The 19,692-nt window shown below is 32.4% G+C and overlaps 1 protein-coding gene across 1 annotated transcript in view; it reads right to left on the bottom strand.

The window, feature by feature from the left end:
• Positions 1-9,417: 9,417 nt before the first annotated feature.
• LOC131182398 (protein BTR1-like) overlaps positions 9,418-19,692 on the bottom strand; it is a 28,185-nt gene continuing 17,910 nt past the window's right edge. Inside the window, exons 5-9 of the mRNA XM_058151946.1 lie at positions 18,523-18,716; positions 10,776-10,837; positions 10,000-10,095; positions 9,863-9,924; positions 9,418-9,761 (exon numbers count right to left, since the gene is read on the bottom strand). Coding sequence (XP_058007929.1) covers positions 9,665-9,761; positions 9,863-9,924; positions 10,000-10,095; positions 10,776-10,837; positions 18,523-18,716 — 511 coding nt within the window. The 3' untranslated portion in view covers positions 9,418-9,664. The remainder of the gene's footprint in view (positions 9,762-9,862; positions 9,925-9,999; positions 10,096-10,775; positions 10,838-18,522; positions 18,717-19,692) is intronic.

The raw sequence follows: 19,692 nt of genomic DNA, 5'->3' as shown, positions 1-19,692 counted from the left end.
AGGGAGTTAGGTCCAGTTTTAGAGAAAACTCTGCCTAAATTTCAGTAAGATCTTAGGATTTATTTTGATTCTATGGTTTAAATTAATTATTTAATTTTTTTCAGTCTTTTGATAGAGGTTAGTGTGTATATTTAGTTGATCGGTGCTGGCCATTTTCTCCTTCCAGCTGGAGTAGCTGCAGTCCAATTGACCAGTCTATGAGTTGGATATTGATTATTTTTACAATTTTAATATTAATTATATATCTAACATGCTCATATCTTTTATAAATATTTTATTATGCACATGTATAGTTAATATATTATAGGCATTTTAGTTGCTGCATATTTAATTATTGCTATTTATTTGTGATTATCGCTCTGAGGATAATTTGAAACTGTGTGCGTGTATCGGCATGCATGTGGTGTGATATCGGATGTAGGTAGGATGGGTAGAATGAATGGAACTTAACTTGTTGGGACTCTATCGTTTTTGTGGATAAGTCAAGGTGGGTACGCTTTGAGTTGATCTCACTGACCCCCGCATTTAGATTATTAAGCAAGAGTTCGGCTTGAGTTGACCTCGCTAGCAAATATTGGATTAAGAGAGCTGTATAGGGGGATCAGCACCCATATATATGTATTGATGTGATATATTGGGTGTGTGAGTAGCTCCAAATTAACTTCTTATACAAATATTAGGTGAATTACTTGTTTTACGTGTTAGATGTGCATTTCATGGTAGGATTACATTAGTCTTAGATAGTTATAGAAATTATATTTATAATCAATATCTAAACTCTCTAAGTCGAACGCTCATTCTTGTTCAAATATTTTTTTTCCCAAGTTGCGAGAGGAGCATGTTTATTTCTTCAAGTCTAACTTACATTTTTCCTCCACAGGTTGTACTTCTTAGTTTAATAATTTCTTGTGTCTACTCATTTATTTATTTAATTATCTGTTTAATAACTAGCACTCCGCTATGACATTGGGTTATGTATTTTTGGTACTAATAAATGAAAAATTTTTATGATATCTAAATAGTTTGTAAATGATGGTATCAGGGTTGAGTTGGGCTCCCCTAGCTTTGGTTTCTAATGGTTATTGAGTTGGGTTAGCCCAAGCAAAAATATAATATTTCATTTTATTTTATTTGCAAGTTGAGCCTTAATTTTGGCCCTAGTTATGGATTTAGGAACAGTAAGGCTTACTACGAGCCTCAGGGGTTTTATACTGACTCAGGTCCTAGTGTCAGTCCAGCCCATAGAATCGGGTCGTGACAAAGTTAGTATTAGAGCTTAGGCTCTAGATACATGGGAAAGTGTATACCTAAAGTTGTCACATGCAAAGTATAGGATCCTGTTTCATCTTCTTCTGTAATTCCTTATTTCTAGATTTTAAGTTATTCCTTGGATAGTGTAAGAGTACTTCAGTTTAGTATCTCAGTTTTTGTGGAGTGCATGGTGAGGTGAACTAAAGTTAGCAGACATATTGTGGTCTATCATGCGAATACATACTCCAAGGAATGTTGTGTTTTTGTCAGTATGGGGCTAATGATGTGCCTATCTAGTGCAAGACACAAGTACTTAAAGGTGAGTTATGATAGCATAGCTTCCCTAGATGGAAGTGAGGGTACTACTACTGGCAATCGTCAGTGGATAGCCCAATTAGAGTAAGTTGTGGTATCAATAGGTTAAAGAGAGATAAGAGGTTGTGCAACCTGGTCTGTTGGGATGTACCGTAGTAACTATGCAATATTCTCAATATTTGTATTGTAAGCTACAGATTATAGTATCAACATGGGATTATTGTGTAAAGCTGCATGCTTCCTTATGGTGCTCCATAATGAGGGTGTTTGCAGACAGTCTCTATTTTGGTATAGTTACACCTGAATAGAGTTATATTTCTGCAAAGGAGTTAGGAACTCCTAATTAAGGGTTTAAAGCCCTTGAGCTTGAAAATCAAAGGTCATAGTTAGGCAGTAATTAGAGTCAATGACTCAGTTATCCTAGTATGAGCTAGAGTTATATCAGGAGTTACCACAAGACTAGAGGTTTTAGTTTAGTTGTAAAGTAAAGGTAACACCTACAGAGTGAGACCATCTAATCTTCGATATTTACATTACGATGGATGTTTTGCATAAAGTTTAGTATGAATAGTATATCCTTTGTGTGTCAGCGAGATGCAAAGTACAACCTTACTGCCTAAAGGAGATTGGGGGCTAGGAATAATGTTCATAGCTTATGAGATGATATTTTAGGGAATTTTAGAGTATGATAAGAGAGTAGATAGCCTTATATAGCATGGCAATGTAGTAGATGTAGTACCTCTCCTACTATTAGATGTGCTGCAGAGTATGATAATGTCCTTTAAGAGAGACAGCAAATTGCTATTGTTGTTCATGACTAATTGAATGGCATCCCAGTTAGGACTTTAAGCTGTGATAGAGAGTTACTGGTTCAAGTACCCTAAATAGGACACAAATCCCACTATGGGGATCATAAGTGATAAGATCATGATGTATGTAAAGCTTTTGAGTTAATGATAGGTTTGGATACCTAGTACATTAATTTTGGCTACTTAAGTTGAAATGAGAAAATAGTTTGGTCACCCCGAGTTCCTCCTTAGCCTCTTATTGCTTAAGACAAGAGTATACTCTAAGTAAAGGAAAGGATAATGATAGAAGTTAGCATAGATAAATCATAGAATATGTATATATATATATATATATATATACATAAGTGTAAAAGGAAAAGATAAAATAGTTGATTTAGATGTAGCAGAGAAATAACATGAATGCCAGTGGAAGTACTAGCTAGAGTGGTCAGAGGATCAATTTACAGTAACATTAAAGTGTAGATGACTTATTACAGACAGTAAAAAGGTATAAGTTTCTGACTCGATAGTTGGGTCAAGAAATAGAGTAGAGCTAAAGAATAAAATAGTCAAAGTTCAATTTTGGATAAGATAAAGGAGTTGGCTAAAGAACAAATTAAAAGGCCCAAATTAGTATAAGATTAGGAAGAGTCAAGTCAAGATACAGAGGAGGTAAATGCAGTTCTAGGAAAGGTAAATGAGGTAAACAAAAAAGCAAAGATAGAGAGCTTAGAAAAGGATGACATTAGGGGAAACGTTTATCAAGGTATGAAACCTAGAACTGCAGAACTCAGGGCAGGTCATAAATGATGCAGTGTTAGGAGCCAGAACATAGAGTTCAAAGTTGTAGGATCTGGAATAGGCTTTGTCTGTTTTCTGTCCCCATGATAGAATGAGGGGCAATGGGACAAGAACTTTTTAGATTGTTAATAATATGAGAAAAGTTAGGTGAGGCATGCAACCCAAGCAGGTAGTAGCTATAGGGTGTTCTATGGTAATTTGAATTGTTTTATCAGACAAAGAACCGAAGTCGATAGGAGTAAGTTGAATAAAAATTAACCCAAGGGATCCAAATATGCATGAGAGAAAGGAATGAGGGATAATGGCACAAAGGTTTGATGTTAGAATTCAAAATGGTAAGACCTAGAGTCTGTATTTAGAGTTAAGTAGGTATTTTTAATGTGACCAACAGGATAATTATGTAAGAAAACATGAATAATAGTATGATAATATGTAGCAAAATACTAATAAAGGTCAGGATAGGACAAGATAGGCATAAATATAATTACAAGTTATTAAGAAGTATATGGATTAGAGGAGTAATTATTGGTAAGATTGGAGTAAATCTGAAAGAATCTGTTAGTGCTTTATCTTTAAGAATATAACCAAGTATAAGGAGCAGACAAATAATAATAATTATGGAGGACAGATGGAGAATAAAAAGGGATTCTAAATTCCAAGATGATATGTCACATGGGACAATAGTACAACAAAGGGTAGGTACAACTGATATCTTATAATAAAGCATAATAATTGTAAAGAAATGATGAAATTGAAAAGGAAGACTAAGGGGCATGAGCTAAAGATTATTTATCAAACAATGGTGTACTATAAATTGTAGGAGAAGATCTCTCCTTCTTTCCAAATTAGCTTATATTTCGGTTCTAGGAGATTGTGTTAAGAAGGGAGGCTGTGTCAAGGTGACCCAATTAATTGAGAATTTGATGGGCACTAGTATGTACACAATCTCTTGAGGCGAAAATGATAGTAAGTGCATACGTAATGCCAAGATGAAGGAGGATCAAGAGATGTGGCTGTATCAAGGAGAAGGAATGCGTAAGGTATGGTGTTAAGGATTGTGATAGAACACATGTTCACCATTGCCCTGTTAGTTCAGGTGGAGCTTAAAGGTTTAAGGATACCTATTTAACGATGAAGAGTAATTCCCCACAAAGAAAAGTAGGGAATAATAATGTTTCAATGGTCAAGTTAGGAAGGAGGAACAGGAAAAATTATCCATAGTGAATTACCTGTGTCCTATAATATGAGTGGTAGGTTAGTACGATAGTATGATGCTAGGTAGTGGATGTGTTGGTGGGAGCAAATCTCAGAGTTAAAAATTTCTGGAAGTAATGGAGTTAACAATTAAGTTAGGACTAAGAAGTAAAAAGGTTACTGTTAACGCTGATGAGATGAATATCCTTAAAGGAAAAGGCACAAGGTGAGGAACGGCTAAAAGGAATGGTATAAGAGGGACATTAAGGGATGTTTAGAATGAGTTATGGTAAATTGGCAAGTTAACGGAGCGATGGAGCCTAGATTCAAATACCAATGTGTCGAAAAGTATATTAGATAGCAAGAAGTTTCAAGCACAAGTCAGGAAACTCCCTTTTCAAAAAAAAGGACTAGGATATGATAAATCGTGTTGACTGGGTGGCTTGAGAATACAAAAGCTCTTGTCGATGTTGATGGATGGTGTAAGGAACACTTGGCATTGGGATGGGAAACAACTGATTACTGATGAAATAGGCAGATTGGGTACAAGGAACTTGTTAGTGGGATGAAGTAAGTGGAAAGATTGTAATAACCTGAATTTTAAAAATATAAATTTTATATTTTTATATAGCATTTAAATATCATTTTAATAGTATCTAACTAATTTATAATTTTTGTAAAAACTTTCATTTATACATTTTAACGTTATTTCTAACATATTTTATAAATTATTTAATAGTCCACTTTTAATTGAAATGTTTAGTTTTATAAATCAATATTAAATCAATTATCAAAATATATTACTTTATTATTGTCAATCTTGGTTCTAAGATTTGATTAAATTGCTATTAATTTTATTATTATTATTATTATTATTATTATTATTATTATTATTATTATTATTATTATTTGATATTTTTGTATTTTACCTAAAAATCTAATTTTTATTTATTAATGAAATGTTTTTTCCTTTTGAAAAATAAGTTTGGAATTAATTGAAAAACTTATAAAACTTTAAGGATTTATTAAGTAATTAAAAGTTTAAAAAAAAAAAACATCTCAAAAATCATATCAGCCCCCCCCCCCCCCCCTTTTCTCTCTCCCCGATTTCACTCTCTCTCTCTCACTTTCTCGCTCTCGTTCTCCCTTCCAGCCGAGTAGCATCAGCGCTGGCGAGACACCGGCAGGTTTCCCCCACATCAGGTTGACCAGACAGCGACGACACACAATAATAGGCTGCAGAGAAAAAGAGAGAGAGAAATTTCCTGGCCAAAATTTGGCCATTCTGGCCAGTCCCTGGCGACCCTACCAGTTCCAATTGACTCCCCTCCACCTAAGGAAGCTTTTCAGACTAGCCTCATCGTCAGTAGCCACCAATTTCGCTCAAAAATGAAGAGAGAGAAATGGATATTTTTCAAGCTTTTCGACCACTTTTTCAACGATCCGAGTGTCGAATTGGAAATTCGAGACTACAGATGAACTCAGTGCGATGAAACCTTTGAGATGTAGCTGACCCTGCTCCGAGCAAACACCATTTGAAAAAGTTAATCATTGGACAGTCCAGATCGCTTGGTGAGATTTTCGACTCTTTGATGCCCGAAAATTAAATATAATTATATGATAATTATTAATAATTTTTTAGTTTCGTTTAGGTGTGATCAGATCGATAAAAGCTTAACAGTGTCCAAGGCTAAGTTTTCGGCTAGATTCGGCTGCTCGGCAGCCCATCCCAGAACATAGTCAATATTACAATCGATCCTAGTGTTTTCAGACATTCCGAACAAGTTTTAGGTATCAGAATTTGCAAAGGTAGTCACGAACTTAAGTTATATAACTTTTTCCCTTGGTTAAGCTAGCTAATAAATCTATAAAATATTCCTGACTTAGTAAAATTAAGTAAAATAATTTTAATTAATACAAGGATGATATAGAGGACCTTCAGGAATATTTTTATAATTTTTGAAGTGCTGAAAATAATTACTTTGATGGTAGAAGAGTTAGGGACCCAAGCTAGAGTTTAAAGGATTGAACCTAGATTAGGATTCTTGTAGGCTCCCAGATGGGCATTATAATTGTTGTTGTGAGCCTGAGGTCCTATGTTGTTATTGCTAGTTGAATTTTCTTGTAGAGGGTTAGGTCCAGCAACAGGAAAAACTCTGCCAAAATTTCAACAAGATCTTAGAAATTATTTTGATTCTATAGTTTAAATTAATTATTTAATTTTATCAGTCTTTTGATAGAGGTTAGTGTTTATGTTAGGTAATCAGTGCTGACCGTCTTCTCCTTTCAGCCGGACCAGCTGCAGTCCAATCGACCAGTCTGTGAGTTGGATATTGATTATTTTTGTAATTTCAATATTAATTATATATCTAACATATTTATGCATTTTATAAATATTTTATTATGCACATATATATTTAATATATTAGAGGCATTTTGATTGCTGCATATTTAATTATTGCTATTTATTTGTAATTGCCACCCTAAGGATAATTTCGAGCTGTGTGCATGTGTTAGCATGCGTGTGGTATGATATTGGATATGGGTAGGACGAGGTAGAATGGCTGGAGCTTGACTTGCTGAGATCCGATTCTTTTTGTGAATAAGTCGAGGTAAGTACAGCTTTAAGTTGATTTCGCTGACTTCCATATTTGGATTATTAAGCGTAAGTCTGACTTGAATTGACCTCACTAACAGGTATTAAATTAAGAGGGCTGTATAAGGGATTAACTCTCATATATATATATATATATATATATATATATATATATATATATATATATATATATATATATATATTGATGTGATACATCGAGTATGTGAGTAGCTCTAAATTAACTTCTCATGTAAATATTGAGTGAATTACTTGTTTTACGTGTTGGATGTGCATTTCATGATAGGATTACATTAGTCTTAAATAGTTATAGAAATTGCATTTATAATCAATATCTAAACTCTCTGAATCGAACGCTCATTCCTGTTTAAATATTTTTTTACCTGGTTGCGAGAGGAGCATGTTTATTTGTTCGAGTCTAACCTGCATTTTTCCTCCTCTGGTTGTACTTCTTAATTTAATAATTTCTTGCGTCTACTCATTTATTTATTTAATTATCTGTTTAATAATTAGCACTCCGCTGTGATATTAGGTTATGTATTTTTTGTATTAATAAATGAAAAATTTTAATGATATCTAAATAATTTACAAACGATGGTATCAGGGTTGAGTTGGGCTCCATAACTTTAGTTTTTGATGATTATCGAGTTAGATTGGCCCAAACAAAAATATAATATTTCATTTTATTTTATTTGTATGTTGAGCCTCAATTTTGACCCTGGTTATGGATTTAGGAACAGTAAGGCTTACTACGGACCTCGAAAGCTTCATGCTAGCCTAGGTCTTAGTGTCAGTCCGGCCCATAGAATCAGGTCGTGACAAAAAAATAAAAAAATTAACTATAATTTTTGTCATATCGCCATCTTCGCCTAATATTGATCATCGAGAGGGAACAACACTTAGTAAAGCACATCGCTAGGCCATGCATGGTAACTTTGCTTGAACTAAGAGACCATTAGCACCCAAGGCATCAAACACCCATCAAGGCTCCAACAAAGTAGAGGAAGCATAAGACTATTGAAGCAAGAATCGCAAAACCCATGGGAGAAGAAAGCAATAAAGAAAGAGAGAGAGCTCACATGGCTTCTCATTCTTTTTTAGCCGAAGAGGGAGGCAACGTTCCAAGGACAAGCCGCTAACTCTTAAACCCTCGGGATCCCTCTTCCTTATAACTAGTAAATGAAGCTCCATTTCCCAGTGATTCGAAGACAAAATAAAGAAGCAACATCACAGATCCATCATGCAACCACCCTTTCTTTGAAGCACAAATCAGTGAACTAAAACCACAGACCAAAATCCTATGCACAACCTTCCCTCCGAAAGAAAAGGATAAAACCCACATACTCCAGGCAAGGAGGAGGCTACGCAAGGGGAACTACTGATATCAACAAGAAGGAAGGAGAATACTTGGTTTGACTACTTTCAAGTTAATTTATAATTTTTTTAATTTATCAGTCAAAACAAATAATTAAATGCTTACTAAAAATATTTAAAAATTACTTTTAAGTAATTTAAATATTTAATTAAAAAATATTTAAAAATAATTTAATTAATTAAAAGTAACAAAAAAATATAATTAAATATTATTATTGTTAAAGTAAAAAATAAAATAAATATTTTTAAAAATTATCAAAATAATATAAGCATTTAATTTGATTAAAGAATAATTTTAAAATAAATAGATAAATTATAAATAAGATATTCTTACTTATAATTTTTAATTTTTTTTAAATAGATTTTTTAACTTATAAGACAAATCAAATATTAATATATTTCAGACTTTCTACTTAAAAATAAATTTAACTTATAAATTAAATCAAACACCTTCTTAAACTCTTAAAAACAAAGAAATAGAGAGATTTTCTCTCTCTAAAACAAACTAGAGAGAGAGATTAAAAGAGAAACTTAAAAGAGTTACTACAATAGTCTTCTCCTTCACCCTATCATAATTTAATTACAAATTTAACTTAAAAAAATATCCCACTCAAATTTAATGAAAATTAAAAGTTTAACATAGTTGTCTTTAGACACAAGATAACCGTGCAAACTTGAGAATATTTCCAAGTAAAATTGTAATCAACAGCTGATATCAAAAAAAGTTAAATGCTAGTTAACTCACATAAATACAAAATCTTCCTTTTATTATTTGTCAAAAACTCCACATGAATATACTCTTCAGCATTTTATCCGATAATTTCTTGGCCAAGCAGCCTCTAGGCTAAGAGACACATGATGATTGAAAATGCCAATGACCATTGTGAATTTAAGCCCCCAAGAAAATCACACAAAGCAAAGCAAAATCTACACATCTATATAAAGCAGAGCATACTTGAAAACATAAGTAGCAAAACTTGCTACGTTGGAAATTACATTGGTATCAAGAGATAAATGAACTTAATTCTAATTTTCGGTCAAGCTACTATAGCCTAATCCAATTCCTTCGTTTTTTCCCCCCCCCCCAAGAAACACAATTTTTACCCATAAATAACTTCCTATAGAAAAAGAGCTCTCTCTCTCTCTCTCTCTCTCTCTTAGAAAAAAAAAATTGCTGTTCTTTTCGCTTTTCTGGTCATAGTTTTCGAAATTGCTAACCAATTCTCTTTGAGAAAGTATATGGACAGATTTCTAAATTAAAAATCATGGAAATTGACAGGCCCACAGAAAAAATTAAGAACAACAATAATTCAGGATTTTTTGAAAGCTAATCTGCCCCCCTCTCAGAAGCATAGGCTACCTTCTGCATTATCATTCCCTCAGCTGCACGGATGGCTCTCTGTGATCCAGTGATAGTGATTTTCCTGCCAAATACGTAAGAACAGAGTTCAAATTTTTTTTTCCCACCTCAGAGGTCTGGAACCTTATGGAAGCAGAATAATCAACTCAAAATCTGTTCTTGTACCTATCATTTGTTCCGGACATGAAATCACCTCTATCCGAAATTTTTATTCTGGCTCCACTGACCTGCCAAATAATGTGCCCCACTTCAGTCCATAAACAAGATTACATGTTTTTAAGGAATTTCTGTTATTTAAAAACCTGGCTGATTTCCATTATGTTTCTTCCACCACGACCAACAACCAGTCCAATATGCTCATCTGCAACACCAATTGTCACTGAGTTGGTACGATCCTCCTGGAAAACATCAGCAGGTCATCAATCACACTCACCATCACATAAATGTTTAATAAACATAGCTGAAATATACTAAAATCACCATTACAAAAATGTTTTGCTTACATCACTGAAATATAAAGACACAGAAGAAGATACTCAGAATAAGAAGGCAGATAGCTAAAAATAATGCTATTTCCTACAACCAAGAAAAATAGTTTATGCCCAATAATAGACTCAAATACCTATATAGCAAATCTAAAAATTTGCATCAAATTATCAACAATAAGCCCTATGAAAATTAGAAAGAACACAAGCGATGACATGCATCACCACTCATGTATTATAGAATATAAAAAGAATGAATTCATGCAAAATAGCAATGTTATACTGTATACAATTAGTACAAAGTTGTATGTCGTCATTCTTCAATTTAAAAAAATTTTTGGGAGCCAATTCTCACCAGTGCAGCTCAAATTTTCTGTTGACAATCTATAGATAATATAAAGGAACCTCCATTGAAATGAAATACAAAATGATTTTCATAAATATTTCATAATACAAGAAGAGTAGCTAGAACTGAGCATCAAGTGTATTTGTTCATAGTGCAGAAACACAAAGTACCTATTTCTGACCAATAGACACAGCATATAACACTACGAAGTACAATTAAGATTAAATCATTATGGAATTGAATAAACCTTGTTATTCTCAAACTTTCCACCAGCCCCATTTGCTCCATAGTTCATCGAATTGTATGCCACTGTCGCAACAGAAGAAAGTATGAATACTTAAGGAATATAATGAAAACCATAGAAGAAAATATCTAACGTCTTAAAGTTAAAGAAATCCTACAATGCATTAAATTTTAGATAAAACAAACATCAGAAGCACAAGGAAAACATGCCATGTAGTCTTTGATCATGCATCCTATAATACAAATAAAATTTAAATATATGGCCACTGATATTCATTGTAAGATTTTATGGAACTCAAAATTCTTAAAAGGACTTCCTGGTAATATGATAAAAACAAACCAGGAGTCATCCAACTTGTAACAAAACCTCAATGAAGTATTTTTCACTCAATCAAGTCCTTCAATTTTGAAAATGCTAGACAATAGTCCAAAATATCAAAATTATGCAACGTGCGCCACATTTACATGCCTGTCACATTTGATTATGACCACTATCGAATGCTTTAAAGTTTGAATCACTTAGAGACAGAGAGAGAACTTTAAAGACTTAATTGAAAAATCATTATAACAGGCCACAAAATACTTAGCAATTGCACTAGGACTTGAGGAACCGTACAGTCAAGATGGTAAAACTCACTTGACATTAAAATCTTTCTTGTAACCTAAGCAACAATTTCATTCATAAGTTTAATTCTGTTTCAATTGTCTAGTCTAAGATATGGGCACATGGTAATATTTTGTTGAGCCCTATCACCTAAGCCAGTTAAAATAATCGAGCCCCTCCTAAGCTCTAAAAGCCATTAAACAATTCCGTTTTGTAAAATATGGATTTCAAAAAGCATTTTAAGCAACTTAATGAGAAATGAAAATTTTGAAAATGCAACCATTTGATGGCTTTGAGGCCTCGAGAGGAGCCTACTTCCAAATAAATAGGTTATGTCCATGTTTACCTTCCATCTCAAAAAAACATTAACATGTGCATATGGCCCAACCCAATGGATACAATTGAAACAAAATAAGCGACTTATGAACCAAATTGATAAAATTAAAAGTACAAGTTAAATTGAAAGGCATGCAAAGTTCAAGATATTACACCATAAACCTCTTACTAAAAAACTCCTAAACCACAGCATGCACTTAGATACCTACCATTTCAAAATTAGTACACTACCATGAATCAAAAGTGTAATTGAAGGATTATAATGCTTTACAATATGACAATTCAAGGACTAAAATGCAATTAAAATTTAAAATTTGAAGAACTAAAGTGTGATATAATCTAAAATGTTAGGGACTAAAGTGTAATGAAAGATTTATAGTTTTATAATCAAAGTCTAAATTGCGGAATCATTAACATACCATAGAGGTCAGAACGACAAACTTTAAAACAATAAGGACCAAAGTGCATGAAGATTTTAGCAATTTACCCTTTTAAAAATTTATTAAATGAACATTTTACAAAGTTCATATAAACCATCATATAGAAATATAGTCGTATCTTGTTTAACCATTTTCATTTAAATTTTCATATATAATACATTGTCTTTTTTTTTTCTCCTTCACCAACTAAATAGATTCTTTTTTTTTTTTTTTTTCCGCGGACAGAGAGATCCTTAACTACATGGTCATTATGAAGATAACTTGAATTTTCAATGCCTTATGGAAGAAAACTTTACTTGATGCAATATTTTTTCTATTGATAATAATCTTGAAACAAGTATTGATTGTTATGTTTTTCAAGGATTAATTAACTTCAAGCCAACATTACACATTTCTGAAGATTTAACCCAAAATCGTTTAAAGTGGAGAAAGCAAATCCATATAGCTGACCCCAAATTTTTGGGATAAAAGATTAGTTGATTGAGTTAAGTTGAATTAACTTGAAGCCGACTACATCTTTTGGCCCTTGACCTTTACCCAAAAAATCACTTAGCACCCTCACCTTTACTTTGTTAACATTTGACACCAAAACTTTATAAAAATGTAACCACTTAACCTGTATGCGCGAACGTGACTTGCAAGCACTCTGACCTTTAATTTCACTTTTTATAAAGTTTAGGGTTTAATTGTTAACACTTCATAAAGATCAGGCGACAAATTGAAGAAAGGGGTTTTTTTTTTCATTAATTTCAACACACACACACACACACACACACACACACACACAACATCTTCTATATTTGTGCTACTATACTGCTAGGAATCTCTTATTAACTAGGAGTCCTAGTCCTTTTCTAATTAGATTATTCACATAGGATTGACTTTTACAACACTCCCCCTCAAGTTGAAAAATAGATATTAAACATGCCTAACTTATTACAAATATAGTCAACCCAAACTCCATTCAGAGATTTTATAAACTCCTAACTGCTCACAAGTTTTGATGTGTCTCGTTAAGATGATCCCTTGTTGAAGCTTTTCAAGAACAAAGTGACAATCTCGATATGTTTTGTATGCTCATGAAACAGAAGATTAGAAACAATATGAAAAGCAACTTAAAAATCACACCATAATTTCACAGGCAGAGAGATCTTATGGCCAACCTCATCTAATAATTGAAACGTCCACATTATTTCACATATTAATTATGCCATAGCTCTGTATTCTAATTCAACGCTAGACTGAGATACTAGACTATGCTTCTTACTCCTCAAATACACCAATTACCTCCAACAAAGACACAATACCCAATGGTTGACCTCCTTACAACCTTAGATCTTACCCAGTCAAAATTTGAAAAAAAAAAATCAACATTCAAATGTCTATGATTACTATATAATAAGCCTCATTCTAAAGCTCCCTTCAAATAATACAAGATTTATCCCAAAGCTTTTCAACAAGTTTGGGAAGACATAAATTGACTCAACACACTAACCAAGTATGCAATATCAAGACGAGTTATTGTAAGGCAGTTCAATTTGCCTACCAGTCTCCTGCACTTTTCTAGATATTCAAAGTTCAAACAACTCACCATCCTCTTCTACAAGTTGCAAATTTAGGGTCATTGGTGCAGTACAAGGTTTAGCACCAAATTTTTTTGTTTTTTCCAATACATCAAGGACATACTTTTTGTTGAGTCAAGAAGAATTCTTTCTTACTTCTCATAACTTCAATACCCAAGAAATATTTTAGTTGGCCCTAATCTTTTGTTTGAAATTGGGTTTAGAGAAAGTACTCAAGGGATGAAATACTTATAAAGTCACTCCTAGTGATAAAATATCATCCGCATAAAATATCAGTAGAAGTAGACTAGCTTCAAACTACCTATTGAATACTGAATGATCACATTTACTCTTTTACATACAAAACACCAGTATCACTTCACTAAATCTCTCAAACTAAGCCCGAAGGCTTTGTTTTAAGCTATAAAGAGACTTTCAAAACTTACATATTTTACCCAATCTCTCCTACGCAACAAGTCCAGGTGGTTTCTCTATAAACACCTCCTAAAGATCACCATGAAGGAAAATATTTTTAATAACTACCTGGTGCAAATGCCAATCATATATGGTTGCTAGAGAGATAAACAATTAAACAAAAGCAAGATTAGCAACAGGAGAAATAATCAACCTCATATGACTAAGCATATCCTTTCGCTACAAGGCTGGCTTTCAATCTAACCACAAAACATTCAAGATTCATCTTCACTGTAAAAACCTTTGCAACCAATAGCTTTCTTACCAGTGGGTAAATGCATCAATTCTCATTCACCATTAATATTTAAAGCCTCCATTTCCTTTTTCAGTATCTATAAGGCTCTGATACCATGCAAAAAAAGGGTTTGTCTCATTGATTTCAACATAGATATACACACACACACTATGTCACTCGGGCTCGGGTACGGGCATCGGAATGGTTATACATCCATATGTCAAACTTGTGAACTTTCTAAATAGAAAATACATGATATAAATTTAAATTTAGACACGGATGCTCAGATACATTATGTAAATAAATAAAATAAAAAACATAAAATTATGACATTATGTAAATAAATAAAATAAAAAACATAAAATTATGTAATAATAACTATGGTGTAGATAAATCATCAAATACAACCAAATAGATCATCTAAAATACAACCAAATAACTTTTATCTAACAGGGCAAATCGAGTGAAATAAATGAGTCAATTGACCTCTCTTTGTTCTTAAATTAGCCTTATTTATTTATATATTTGTTTAAATTGACCCCTCATAAATTTAGGTATTAAACCTTCTTTTTTAATGGAGAATATATTTTTATTAATAGGAAATCAATTAACCCCTATATATTGAGCAAATTATTATGTGCTCTTGTGGTGTATGTGTACCTTCACAACCCACAAAGATATGGATTTCATCTTCTTAAATTTAAGAATTAACTACTTCTATATAAGTATTTAGTGTACTATTTTTTAGATTTATAAATATAATTGTATAATTTATCTATATATTGACCCTAGAAAAAAAATTTTCTAGATCTGCCACTATTGTTTAGATAGATCATCTAAAATGCCACTAAATTTATCAACCTAATACAGCCAGGTAACTATTATCTAGATAGATCATCCAAAATGCAACCAAATAGATCAACCTAATACAACCAAAAAACTATTGTCTAGATAGATCACCCAAAATACAACCATGCTCTTCATCTTGAGAGAAAATTGTACTCTATTAACTATGCTTTTCATCTTGAGAGAAAACTGTGCTCTATTAACTATGCTTTTCATCCTTAGAGGTCTATCACTCGAATGTTCGATTGCATGAATATGTGTGGGACACATATCTCTTCATATCCCGTGTCATGTCATGTCAACATGGGTACAACATGACATAATAAAGAGTCAGAGTATTCGTGTGTGTGTGTGTGTGTGTGTGTGCGCGCGCGTGGGGGGAGGGGGGGGGGTGTGTGTCTATGTCCTATATTTGTGCAACTATACTCCTAGGAATCCCTTAGTCCTTTCCTGATTAGGATATTTAGATAGGAGCAACTTATACAATACAAATGTTAATACTTTTATAAAGTTCAAGTGTCAAGTGTTAATCAAATGAAGGTGAGGGTGTCAAATGACTTTTCAGGTAAAAATCAAGGGCCAAAAGATGATTAAGCCTTAATTTTATTTTGGCATAAAACATAATTATTAAAGGCTCAAGGTGCACTAGGGCGCCAAGGGGTCCTGTAGCCTAAGAGCAGGCGCATGCCTGAGCGAGGTAAGGCGCTAAAAAAAAATTCCATAAAAGTCAAATAAATATGAATATTGCATCAAACTTCAAATAACATAAAATTAAAAAATAATAATAACTAATAAATTTTCAAGTAATAATAATTTTGCAATCCAAATAAAATATAAATAAACTACTAAAAGTTTAAACTAATATATTGAAACTTGAATAATCTTTTAATGTCTCCAAACTAAAGTCAAGCAATCATAAACACCTTCATCCTCTTGATACTCATTTTCAAAATCAATATCTTCGTCATCTTCCTTATCTCTAAGAACTAAAGAATTATTAGTTTTCAAGTTAGTGGACAATACTTTTCCTTTTTCCTTTGGCATATATCTTGAAATAAGTGTAAATGTAATATTTTTCTTTAAAAAAAAAAGATAATAATATAGTGATAGTGTTGAAAATAGATATATAGGAGGTTTGCGATCATGGCTGTACTATTTTGATTAGATTTTAATGACTAGTTGTCACCAGTGATACTAATTCCAAAAACTTCCTTGTGCGTCAATATATAATTCTTATACATCAACAAATATCAAGTTTAAATGGTAGTACTTTTTGCCAATGGAAGTAGTCGCTAAAGGTGAAAATATAGAAAGCATGCCTTTCTAAAGGCTTGTGCTTGAACCAAGGTGCACGCATAGGCACGTAATGCGCTAATATTGGAGCTTTGTGAGCCTTGAGCCTGACGCGTGCATGAGAGGCGCCTTTAGTAACTATGGCATAAAAGACTAGGGCTATGTACGGTTCTTGGGAGTCCCGAATCTAAACGAAGAATTATACTGAACCGACAGGAATCGTACCGAACCAAAATTATCTTGATACTTTAGTTCACTTTTGGTTGTTTATTAAGAACCAAACCGGAACAATATCAAAACCGAACCGAGAACTGAATTTATACATGTGTTTTTCTATATTTTTTTAAATGTATTATATATTTTTAATATAATTATACATATTTATATATGTATGTAGATTTAATTATAAGCTAAATACAACATAATATTATATTTTATTTCTCTATATTTACTTAACAATTTTAGTTATAAATATATTAAATTACCTTATAATTCTTAATTATAAATATATTGTTATACTATATATATGTTAATTTATAATTATATTTGTATTTTATAATTAAATATTATATAATTAATAAATAGTTAAAATGTATATTATATAATATATTTAATTTTAAATTATATATGCACTTTATAGCTAAAGATTATATATTAAGAAAAAAAACTAAAAGATATATTATATGATATATCATATATTAATAACCTGATTCAAAATTTAAATGCTAATTCAAATATGACTTTTTTAATTAAATAATTACATAAAATTATTTCAAAAACCAAGAACCGAACCGGAACTGAAACAACAAAGAACCAAATCGGAACCACACTGAAATTTTTATTCGGTTCCTGTTCCTAAGCAGACCCCAAACCGAATCGGAACTGCACACTCCTATAAAAGACTACACATTTACAAACCAATTAATTAAAAGCAAGAGAATTCATTCTGATTGATGATGACACTTTAGGAAACTGGCAGCAATTTAGATGTGATAATAAAAAAAAGAGGGAAATTTTCTAAATTTAGAAGTAATCCAGTGAATAAATATCTAGCCCTAGCTATACCAAAATTTTCCCAACAATATTGCCACTGTTTGTTTACTTGTCATTTAGTGTTTATTTGGAATTTTACCATGATTGGAACTTGGGTCTAGCTGGGGTTGCATGCAAAGGAAAAGGAATTCAAGGCTGGTTGATATGTTCTAGGAGTAGAAGACACCTAAAGCAATGCAAGCTGTTATGCCTCAGCCAATTCTGTTGAAGAATACCTGGAATGCATGTGAAGCAGCAAACCATAGGGAGCCATTTATGGTAGAAGAGAGTGAGAGTGTAGCATGAATTGAATAATTTGTATTTTCCAGCTCTATGAACCTTGGAGGTAGTGTTTGCAGTGCCGGAGGGTGAGGGATAGTATTATCTTGTAATCACCTGGACCCCTTTGGGTATTTTGAATAAAAATCTCTATCTTCTTCCTACTACCATTTCCTTGTTCTATCTTTTTGTGTAATTTCTGGTCTATGTTTTCCTAACTCTATCATTCCATGTCAAAATCCATAAAAAATAAATTAAGCTTTCAAGTCTAATTAAATACCTGTTAACCTAGTTATTTCCCTAGGCTTTTGATTAAAGGAAAAATATGGTATTTGGTTTTAATCTAAAGGCTTATTTGACTACTGCATCATTCACTCCACTCACTTTTCTTTCCTGATAATGCACAAGTTCCTCTTGTTCTATCTATTTTCTTAATTTTCTGCACCAAAAATATAATTAATCAATCCCAATTTGTTTGCCAATCTAAAAACTTTTCCCTTTGTCTAAAAAAATCCCTTGAATTTCCTAATCATCAAACAAGATAGAGCTAATGAAGGCAGATTATATTTGTTCCATATCAATGTAGTAAGTTAAAAGCAGTTGGTGTAACAACAACAGAATGAGTGATAAGCTAATGATAAAAGACAAACCAGCATATGAAAATGGGGCATGCATGGTCTGTGAGTAATGAGGGTCTTCAAATAATTTAGACAAAATGAGATCAATTGCCCGAATCTGCTCCTCTAAAGTTCCAGTCAATGTCACCAGCCTATCATTCAACCCATAAAAATTATTATCCAGAGGAGATATCTTAATGCCAGCTTGAGACTCTTCAATAAATGACCTGTAGAAAAGTAAACCCAGAAATTAGCATCTTTCTCTTTCTCCCTCTGCTTCATATAGCAAATAACAGCTAACTTGTAGCTGATATTGCAAGAGACATTCAGAAATGACTTAGCCAAATACAATTTAACAAATAGAACAACAATAATTATAATGTTACACTTCTTTGCAAAATGATGCCACCATGAAATACGATTTAAGAAAATCAGATTAAAAAAAATAATAATAAGATTTAAGATATCACCATAGGCTAGAAGAACATTCTGATCAACAAAGACAAATGGAAAAAGAGAAGGACAGAACAAACTTCAGAAACGTACTCCAAAATACCAAAGAATGAGGCAGATTGTAGAAAAGCATCCACAAATAAACATATAGAATGCCACAAGGCTATGGGATAGAGGGTTGGATCTTGGATGCCTCGCTTAGTGATCCAGCGCTTGTTACTTAGTTACAATACAAAGGGCAAGCAAGAAAAAGCAAAAGATCATATGCATAACTTGTAAAAATGGTCTCCCTAAGAAACCATCTATAAAAAAAAATAAAAAAATAAAAAAATAAAAGCTCCTTAAGAATATTAAAAAAATTATTTCCAAAAATAGAATAAATAATATAAAAACCTATGAACTACTAACATGTGAACCATAACAAAGCCTGGAAGAATATCAAGGTTATCCATATTAAAAAATATAACACTTCTAGAAAGAAGATATTATTCATATCATAATTAATACAAGCAGTGTTCATAACATTTTGCCAATCATTTCTTTTTGTCACCCAATCATAAATATTTATTTGGAAGAAAAAATAAGTTTGTCATAATAAACACACACACACACACACATATAACATAACTGACAAGTTAGAAAAACACTTCATATTGGACATGACAGAATCAACTGCTCTTAGAAATGTCTCATTTAAATAGGCAACCACAACTCAACTCAACTCAACTCAACTAAGCCTTTATCCCAAAA

This window comes from Hevea brasiliensis, chromosome 8, assembly GCF_030052815.1.
Source record: "Hevea brasiliensis isolate MT/VB/25A 57/8 chromosome 8, ASM3005281v1, whole genome shotgun sequence".
NCBI lineage: Eukaryota > Viridiplantae > Streptophyta > Magnoliopsida > Malpighiales > Euphorbiaceae > Hevea > Hevea brasiliensis.
Note: the sequence above shows the minus strand (reverse complement) of the source record. Positions and strands in the feature narration are given on the sequence as shown.